This window comes from Conger conger, chromosome 13, assembly GCF_963514075.1.
Source record: "Conger conger chromosome 13, fConCon1.1, whole genome shotgun sequence".
Taxonomy (NCBI): Eukaryota; Metazoa; Chordata; class Actinopteri; order Anguilliformes; family Congridae; genus Conger; species Conger conger.
Genome location: NC_083772.1, coordinates 76555 through 87500, shown reverse-complemented (window position 1 = coordinate 87500; position 10946 = coordinate 76555). Strand labels below are relative to the sequence as shown.

General features: G+C 39.6%; 1 protein-coding gene across 1 annotated transcript in view; it reads right to left on the bottom strand.

The window, feature by feature from the left end:
* The window catches only part of LOC133108178 (olfactory receptor 4B13-like), a 19781-nt gene extending 9101 nt beyond the window's left edge, over positions 1–10680 (bottom strand). The window contains exons 1-4 of the mRNA XM_061217614.1: positions 10644–10680; positions 8789–9087; positions 8732–8739; positions 8287–8420 (exon numbers count right to left, since the gene is read on the bottom strand). Coding sequence (XP_061073598.1) covers positions 8287–8420; positions 8732–8739; positions 8789–9087; positions 10644–10680 — 478 coding nt within the window. The remainder of the gene's footprint in view (positions 1–8286; positions 8421–8731; positions 8740–8788; positions 9088–10643) is intronic.
* Between the last annotated feature and the right edge of the window lie 266 nt (positions 10681–10946).

Sequence of the window (10946 nt, the reverse complement as noted above, 5' to 3'; positions counted from 1 at the left end):
GTGTTGCAGTATAACTGCAAGAAGTAATCAGTCTCATAAAATGACTGAATGAAATATCTCACCACAAATTTAGTATTTTAATTAATAATTAAAATAACCAATATTAATGATTAAACATACCGATAACCTGAAGGTTGGAAGTTCTTTGAAAGACTGCTTTAACTTGGCTGTGCTAACTTAGCACAAATAGCGAGTGAGTGCTGTAGAACCGACTTCAGGAAGTGGCAACATGACACTGAAGCTACAGACTGGGAGCGTATGAATAGCCCTCCCACAGCTGGTGCGAATGATGGGAATGAATGGGAGGGCTGTCAGATATATGCCCACACAGCAACTAGGAAACTAGGAAAAAAGGACAATATCGTCCCCCACGGTGAAACCTGACAGTATCGCTTCAACAAGAAAACAACAAACTAAAAGGAACAGTCAAAACTCTATCGGCCAACAAACCTTGCAAACGAAAATAAAACAAGAGACTACCTTGGATAGTGCCGCAGCATGCATATATACCTGAACAAACACTAGATAACCCAGAAGAATCAATCAAACAATTTATGCAATCATCCCTGAAACTACCACCAGACACAGTGAACTAAATAAATGTAAAAAATAAATAACAACGAAAGACCGAGAGCAATTGTCGCGAAATTTGAACACTACAAACAAAAAGAACTCATAAAAATCAAATGAAGGGAACTAAAAGGGACTTACTTTGGTACGAACGACCAATACCCAAGAGAAATTCAAGGGAGAATTTTTTTTTTTTTTTTTTTTTATTCCGGGAGAAGGGAAGACTAGCCGCATTGACAGGCCCATGTCGACGGAAACGTCTATCGAGACTGCAACATTACCACTTGGCTCTAGTCCCCCCTAACATACAATAGTTTATACTAAAACAAATGTTACATTTACTGCTCTCTACAAACACTACCCATCTGTCTCTATCTCTCTCTCGCTCTCTCCTCTCTCTTTCTATCAGATTTTACCGAACCATCTTTTTATGTTCAATACATGTCTCCGTCTTTTTTCTGTTTAGGTCTACCTGTTAAAACTAGCCTGGGAAATGTGTTTAAAAGGGAATCAAGTTATAATTATGGTGAAGCTGCTTCAAGTGATGTCAGTATCTCTACTTTTTTTTCTTTTTTTCTTTTTTCTTTTTATTTCTACAAGTCAGCGCAAAGTGTAACCCAAACACTGCAAACTAATGTTGACACCACAGATTCATCACAAATATTTCATACCCATTACATATTCCTAACATACACAAACTTTCTCACACAAAATATAGCTGTAAAACTGATCGTAAACCATATCAATGTCTACACTCAAGTTTGTGACCTGGAACATCCGTGGGATAAGTTCACAGGCAAAGATAATAAAAATTATGAATCACCTGATCAAATTACAAGCAGACATATATATGCCTGATACAAGAAACTCACTTTACAGAATCCGAAATTGAAAACCCCACAATTTAATCAAGTATACTCATCAACTTGCAATTCTAAGAAAAGAGGCGTGTCAATTTTAATAAACAAAACCGTTCCATTAATCCATAACACTACCATCTCTGATCCTAATGTTATCATCAACGCCTCCATTAACAACAACATAACTACCCATCCATCCATCCATCCATCCATCCATTATCTGAACCTGCTTATCCTGAACAGGGGGGCTGGAGCCTATCCCAGCATACATTGGGCGAAAGGCAGGAACACACCCTGAACAGGTCGCCAGTCCATCGCAGGGCACACACACCATTCACTCACACACTCATACCCATGGGCAATTTAGACTCTCACTAAATTCTCTCACTGAGATTCTTAGACCCATATCAGCTTGCTGCCCATCTTCGGGTGTTGGCTGACTGGCTCAAATCTGACCCGGCCTCTATCTGGCTTGATATTGAATCCGTTGTCCAAATGTCCCCTGTGGAACCTGCTGTTCGTAAAGAACTGTGCTGAAATTACATCTCCTCTTACTTACTCTTTTAAGACCAGGGCCTTAAAAGGTGGCACAGACAGGGGATAACAAAGCTAGGCGATCTATTTGAGGGCCAGATTTTATTATCCTTTCAGCAGATACAGCAGCGCTTTGGCCTACACAAATTAGACATTTCATTACTTAAGACACTACATTAATGACCAATAATACCATTTCACATGTGGAAAGAGCATTGTCCTTACAGGTAACTAGGAAGCACATTAGTGTATTCTATAGAGCCCTAAATTCCAATTTATCTCTAACCTCCAGCGCACTAAGCAAGCCTGGGAGAGAGACCTGGGCATCTCCATTAGCGATATGGTCTGGCAGAGAGTGTGGGTGCATGCAGGTAAAATATCCATTTGTAACAGAACTAAATCCACTCAGCTTAGAATTTTACACCGTACACATATAACACATGTTCTTAAAAACAAAATGAATGCAAATACATCTCTGCTTTACGGAGTCTGGTAATTATATTCATTGTTTGTGATCATGTATAAAGTTGAAACGGTACTGGTCTGATATTGTAGATGAATTGTGTCTCATTTTTGGTGTTCAAATTGAATTAGACCCTATGTGCCTTCTACTGGGCCTTCCAGATTGTCATATAACAAATTACAATCACAAGAGGTTATTCAACTTACTGTCCTTTGCTGCCAGGAAGAATATTCTGCTATTCTGGATCAAAGATACTGCCCCAACCAAAAAATCGTGCACCTTGCTAGTTCATCTTGTCTTGTGTATTTGGCTTGCGTGTGTGTATATAGTATTTATGAACTTAATTTACTTATTTTTATAGCTTTTTCATGTCCTTGCTTCTATTATATCTGTATTTGAGTTTACACAGAGTTCATCTGAAGATGATACTTGTCTCAGTATGATCCCCTGGTGTAAATAAAGTAAAATACTTAGCAATTCAGCAGAAAAAATATTTGGATAGTTGGAAACATTTGCTTCCCTTCTTCCTTAATAAAGGACAATTAATGACACCTGTTTTTTCATAGAAAGAATGAATTCTCCACACTGCTATTATTTAGAACATGCCCCCTTTAATGAATGAGTCAATTACACAGAACAAACAGCATGCATGTCATGACAGTTTTTCTATTAAACTACTACATCTACAAGAAAATTATTTGCCATGCAGAAATATCACTTCTGCTAATAACAGTGGTTCATCAGGTTATTGATGTTGGCCTGCTAGTTATTTGAATACAACTGCATGTACCCCTTCTGTCATCGATCCCTACCACACTCTCTCACACACACACAAACACACGTACATAGCACGCGCACACCTACACACACACACACACACACACATACACACACACTCGGCACACTCTCACATGCATGCAAACACATACACACATATAATGCACACACACACAGCACACTCATACACACACACATTACATTACATGAATGGCATTTGGCAGACACTCTTATCCAGAGTGGGAGACAATCCTCCCCTGGTGCAATGCAGGGTTAAGGGCCTTGCTCAAGGGCCGTACGGGTCGAACCATGGACACCAGGGATCAAACGACCAACCTTGTGGGTCCCAGTCATGTTCCTTAACCACTATGCTACAGGCTGCGGTACACTCATACACACACAAACATAGCACACTCACATACACATACACACTCTCTCACACACTCACACACATATGAAACACTCAAACACACACACACACAACACAGTCACACGCGCGCACACACAAACACATTCATACACACGCACGCACACACACCTACATATAACACACACTACTTAGTTGGCTAGTAAGATAGTGGGGGTGAGTCAGGCTCCCGGACATTTACTGCAAGCAGGTCCTGAGGAAGGCCAAGGCCATTTTCAATTGTCCAGACCATCCCCTGTGAAAAGAGTTAGACCTATCGCCCTAAGACTGTCGTTTTAGAGTGCCTGTCAGGAGGACCAAGACATCCAAAGTCTCCTTTGTATCTACGGCAATAATATTAGTGTTCTTCATGACCACTCTCTCTGCTCCCTGTTCACTGATACTGCTCTCTGCACTGCAAAACTGTACTGTTTTTACCTTACTTCTGACCATATATTGCTTTTTTAAAATTTTAATGTTATTGTTTTCATTTTTATTGTGTTATTGATTTACTGTCTTATGTTTTTAATATAGTTGTGGTAAATGTTTTAAAGTCAAACGTCCCCATGTGGACCAGTTTTTATTACTGCCCTTACAGGGCTAAATGGTATCTTTTTTGGTACCTATTGCCAGACCTACCAGACTATTCTCTTCTGAATTGATAGTTATTTGGTTTTCCCCATGCTGATGGATGATAAAGGCATTTTTCATGCTTGTTACCTCATTTTATAACTCTAGTGATATAAGAGGTGATGGAATTACAAAATGAGTTCCTTAATTTTAAACTTAATATAGACTTTTTGTCATTTTTATCAAGGTTGTAAATAATTATGGAGCCTACTGTATATCAGCTTATTGATTATGTAGTAAGTGAGAGAACTTAAATTCATATTTATTCCCTGATTTCCATGCCCAAAACTCAGATAAACATTTTGATCTCCCATCAGCAGCCACTCTAGCCAACATCAGAAGGAGATGGCAGAAATATGACTCCTCCGATTCATATTATGGCTATTTCCCACACTGCAGATGCACCACTAATCACACACTGCCCAAGCCACGACAGGAGGACAATGTCAGCATATTCTCAGTTTGTGTGGCCATTCGGTCTGGGCAGGAGTGGCCACTATAGAGCAATGAGATCAAAGTATGTCATGCAATCATTCCCCTGTGAGGCTGAGCCAATGTGGGCCTCAGGCCATAACCAGCAGTGACCAAAACTCACGCACCCAGTGGCAAAGCTCAAGCTTTGCTGGGGACAGGAATCTTTACTGCATGAGCCACCTGGAGGTGGATTGAATTTTTTTTTGTTTTTGTATATATTTCCAGCCTGGACCGGTTCAGTATAAAGATTCACTTGACAGCATGTGTTTTCCAGCTGCACATTCTAAAGATTCTTATGCGGATCTGGTTCAGATTCAGGCCATAGATGAGGGGGGTTTAGGAGTGGTGGAACAATGAGCTGGGACCATAACGAGCGTGCATGTGGTCAGACAAGAGTGCAGCCGTTAAGTCTGTCAATGAGTTTAAATGCGGAAAACAGGTCTGCATGGAACTTATTCCAGCCTTCCGGTGATCGCACAGATACTTTCACTATATTAACATAGGAAATCAAAATCAACACTACCTGTGAAACGTGAAAAACTTAAATAATGGACACATATGCATTGTTGAGAGCAGTATCCACACATGAAAACTTTAATGTGTAGCAGGTCTTAAAGCTAAATTGTATCTAGCAGCGTATCAAGCCTGGTCTTGAAAACTTGTCTTGTTTGTGCCTCTACTACATGTTCTGGCAAGCTATTCCACACAGTGACCACTCACTGTGTGAAAAAATACTTCCTATTATCTGTACATAATTTCCATTTGTGTCCTCTCGTTCTGCTAATCAAACTCACCCTGAAAAATTGCCTATAATTAACTTTGTTGATCCCTTTAATGAATTTAAAAGCCTCAATCAAATCCCCCCTAACTCTCCTTTTACTAAGCTTAAAGAGATTAATTACCTTAAGTGCCTTATATTTTTATTTCCCACATGTAGAACTTTACATTTAGTTGTATAAAATTTCATTTTCCAGGTTTTCGCCCACTTCTGGATTCTGTTTAAGTCTTCCTGGATTACTTTAGTAGATTCCTTACTGTTAGCTACCTAATTTTGAATCATCTACAAATTTAACAAAATTTCTTTCAATGGTAATTTATGTAAATGAGGAAGAGCAGTGGCCCCAGCACCGATCGCTGAGGGACAATACCCTGCTCGGATAAGGCCCCTCCTACTACTACTCTTTGTGTTCTATCCCTTAGCCAATTGCGAAGCCAGTTTGAAATGGTTCCTATAATTCCTACCATTCCCATTTTGATAATGAATTTGTCATGTGGTACCTTATCAAAAGCTTTTTGGAAATCACAATCAATAAGCAATATCATAAGCCCTGTTATCATCAAAGCACTTGGTAGCGTCCTTCAATAATAATCCCTTGGAATGTTATTACTTTCAATAAATAATTCCAGTTCATCCCTAATGATAGATTTCAGTATTTTACATGTGATTAGAATGTTAGAAGTTAGACTGATAGGCCTGTAGATCAGTAGATCGGTACGGTCCCCTTCCTTATATATTGGTATTGTATTACCTTGTTTCCAGTCATTCCAGTTTCTAAAGACTGTCTAAAAATATTTGCCAACGGTTTGGAAATTATCTCACTTACTCTTTGAGTAACCTTGTGAATATTCCATCTGGGCCTGCTGCCTTATTTGTCTTTATTTTATATAAATCTCTTTATCCCCAATCTTATCTTCCAATATTGGTTAATACATTCTGAGTATTGAGTATGCCTTCTTGCCTACTAGTAACCTCCTCCCTGGTAAACCTCTCAACAAAGTAGCCATTTAAGGCATCAGCAGTATCTTTATTCTCATACAGCAGTTCTCCTTTGTTATTCTTAATGCACTTAACCTGCTCTTTCATTTTGGTTTTCCTACTACAGTATTAAAAGAAGCGTTTGGGATTGCCTTATGCATCATCTGAAATTTGACTTTCAAATAGTCTTTTGGCTCACCTTCTTTTTTAACCTTAGCATGCATATTATAATATTCAGCTGTATTACTCTCAGTGCTGTCCTTTTTATATATCTTACACAGTTTATTATTTTTTATTAACTTTTACGTATATATACATGTATTCGTCCGCTGCGCAGATTGTTTTCTCAACTTACTTACTTTTCTGCACCTTATGTGTCAAGTGTAACCCTTTTGGACCTGCTCCACTTTTCATTCACAGTCCTGCAATCAAGAACTTGCTCCCAGTCTACATTACTTAAATTTGATTGCATCTTTTTAATAAAGTTGACATGCTTACATTTAAAATCCTGGACTTGGAGGAACCCTACTGAATTTACCAAACTACATCAAAACTTATTGTGGAATGGTCACTTGTCCCAAGTGGTTCCATGACCTCTATCTAATTCTGTCTGAATCATTACATATCACTTAAATTGATTACCCTCTTGTAGGCTGACTGACATACCGTGTCAAAGGTAATTTATAACATCTAAAAATTCCTCCTCACTTTTTCCCTGTCGAGTCACCAAATTCCAGTTAATATTTGGATAATTGATATTTGCATCCCTGATAAGCTTGTTTTATATTTTTAAAGTGCATTGTATTCACACTACTATCTGTGGCTTACCCTTTTCAATGGTCCCAACGTGGACTCCTTTTTGCGAGCACAGACTATGGTGTCTACACTTCGCTGTCTACACTTCTAGTAGTTGCGTCCCCCATTATCACTGCCTCCCTTTTCCTGGAGGATGTGGCCCTCAGGGCGATACCAGATACCACCCCTGTGTAATGTGCATGCCCTTTCCTTCGCTTGTGCCCTACTGTCACCCAACTCTCTTGTCCTGCCTGGTCTGGAGTCTGCCCCACTCCCAGCTGTGGCATGCACACTAATTCCCACACTAGTTCCCTAAAGGAGGTACTATGTAGTTCTTCCAATTCTGAGCTATGCAATTGGCATGCGAGCCAGCCCTCCAGATGCTCAACAAGCAGACAACAGTGACAGATGAATGGCTCGAGGACTTCACTTTCCAGCAGAGCAATCATTCTACACCCCGCACATAGCTTTGGCCATATTTGACCCCTAATTATCTCCTTCTCTCTCCCTAAATCTGAACGCTACTGAACAAGTGGAAACACAAAAACCATGGGTGGCTCCGAACAGCTAGCAGCAGAAAACCGGCATAAACACGGCATTTAACTATAAGCTTAGCTAGCTAACTAACTGTACTGCACAAAGAAAACTATCAGGCGCCAACGTTAAATCAATAATATAATCTGCCAACTGCTTGACTTTAGAAAGAAGTAAGAGAAAAGAGCCCTTGTAATGTGTAGGGTTAGGGTTAGGGTTATGTACAGATAATAGGAAGTATTTTTTCACACAGTGAGTGGTCACTGTGTGGAATAGCTTGCCAGAACATGTAGTAGAGGCACAAACAAGACCAGTTTTCAAGACCAGGCTTGATACGGTGCTAGATAAATAACTAGTCCTTTATTTAGCTCTGGTCAAAAATATACCCAAAATATTATCCGGACTCCATTTATACTTCACTGCAGTTACGGTAACCTTTATGCTGGAGGCAAACTAACTACCAACAGGATTTACTTCCAAGATTTACTTCTCTGACTGCAAATTCCAAAGATCCTTCCACGGATCTGGCTCATTTTCAGGCCATAGATGAGGGGATTTAGGAGCGGTGGAACAACAAGGAACTCCAGGGACATGAAATTGCGGAGTCCTTGGAGACGGGTGCTGGAACCAAAGCGAGGGTACATGAGTTCAAACAAGACTGCTATCAAGAAGTTGGTCAAAGTGATTAAATGTGGCGAACATGTCTGCATGAACTTATTCCGTTCTTCCCACGATCGCACAGACACTTTGATAATATTAACATAGGAAACTAAGATCAGCACTGTTTCAAAAATGTGAAAAATTAAGATACAGGACCCAAATATGTTGTTTACAGTAGTATCCACGCATGACAGCTCAATCACTCCCAAACCTGTGCAGTAAAGCTTTTCAATGTTGAATCCACAGAGAGGGAGTCTGGCTATCAGGCCCACACCAACAGCTGATTCACAGAGAGATAACAGCCAGGTAAAAAGCAATAATTTCATCACCTTCTGAGGCGTGATGATGGAGTGGTAATTAAGCGGCTTGCATATGGCAACATACCTGTCATAAGCCATCACTGCCAGCATAGTGAATTCACAGCCAGCATAGCTGTATAATGCAAAGATTTGACCCAGACAAACTTTATAGGAAATAAAACTCACGTCCGAAGAAAAGTCCAGCAATATTTTAGGATAAAATGAAAAGGCACCATATATCCCATTTACACACAAGCTACACAGAAAAATAAACATGGGCTCATGGAGCGTTTTGTGCAAAATGATTGTAACAATCAAAATCACATTCACTAAAATAGTCAAAAGGTAAGCAAGAAGAGTCACAACAAAGTATGTGTGTTTGTTTGTCTCATTCAGTCCTTGTAGAGTAAATACTATTTCAGTTGAATTCTCCATGGTAGTTTCATAACAGGTGTGCGTAAAACACCGGGGAGGTTCTGAGCTGTTCTTGCGCCAGCTTTTCCGGTGATAATTTCTCCTGCACCGCAAACAGGAAAAGTACAGAAGATCAGCAATAAGCAGACTGTTTGTACAAAGGTTGGAGATTCCCTATTGCAAAATCATCTACCTCTGACATTACCTGTATACAATGCTTGTCATTTGATTAAAATGCAAAAATACAAACAATAATTCTTCTTTAACATATAAACCTTAAAATACTTAAAAATCATCAAATCATTGGCCGATGTTCACGCCAAATGGATAAAAGTTCTATTGGGTTTCTAACTGTATGGGAGAACGCAACACACAGAAATATCTATTCCCACTGTATCAGATATATATATGGACTCTGAAGTGCCTTTGAGATTTGTCAGCCAATGACTGCCCACTTCAGCAAATCTACCTCATCAAATCAAATCTATAATGAGAGATGCAAAGGAAAGATAACACAGGCATTATTTCCAATTCCCAATTAATAGTGGGGTCTGAGATCACATTTGGCCAGATCCCAGCAGTGCTTATTTCTGATAAGAACGCTTTAGATGTAAATAGATAGTTTATCTTTGAATAGGTGTTTTGTCTATGTGAGAAAAAAGTAGCTTTCCTCTCACTGGGCCTAATTTATCAATATTTTCGGAAATCCGTGAGCAACTGTATGTGTGATTGGAATCAAACTAATAGCTTTCGCCAGGTTCATGAAAGACGCGTAGACACAGCTTTTTTTGTATACACTTGTGTATGTTGATAAATACCAAGTAATCCTGAACCAAAGGCACCTGTTGTAGTGAAGGGTATGGGAGCTGAACATGCAGCAACCCTTTATTATTTTAGGGTGATGAGGACCTTCACTTTCACATTTTATTTTCTGCACAAATAGTAGCCATGACAGTTGGAAGACGGGATGCCTTTGGGAATTGAAACCCCGTCTGAATTTTCCTTCTGTTTTGCCCAAGAGTTAGGGTTTGATTTATTGCACCCCTTTTCTTTATTCACTTGCTTTTGTATGCTGTTCATCCAAGTAATTGCTACTTCCTAGTTTAAAAGCTACTTTTTGGAAGAAAGGCACTCTAGGATGAGTTGAAGGTGGAGCCAGGGGTACTTAGGCACTCTTGTAATTAAAGACTGATTGAAACTCCCTACAGGTTTGATCAAGAATAAGGGATAAGTCAATATTCACCCTATTCATACATTGTTCTTGGTTCTGCTGTGTGGTTATTTCCCGTAGCGTTCTGTTTCCAAGTTTGACAGCTGCATTACATTTACTTCAGTGTAGCAAGGTGTTTCTTTTTGTCACTTTCAAAAGGCAATGTTTTTGTCTGAGTTTATGTCTGTTTTTGTACGTATAGCACTAATTCTCAATTCACCTCTGTTGGCGGTAACACCCTGATCAGTGAGATTTCCGCACCTCTGATCGTCCAAGGATATATGTTGTAGATCCTCATGGTGGATTGTGTAGTTAGGTTACGTCCACATAAGTCTCATGCATGAGATGCTTATGCTTGTCGTTTCCTTCTTAGTGGAGGTCTGTTCTATGTTTTCCACTCAGACTAAATACAGGATTGTTGGAAGGTTTGCTCTTTGGCAGAGAGCTTTGCGAAACTCCGATTACCCAGGGTTTTGTGTTTGACAACCCTTGGAGCAGAATGTGTATTTAGTTGGCGCATTTGTAAGTGTCCTGCATTATCAGCTGAGCCTAGGTGAGCATCAG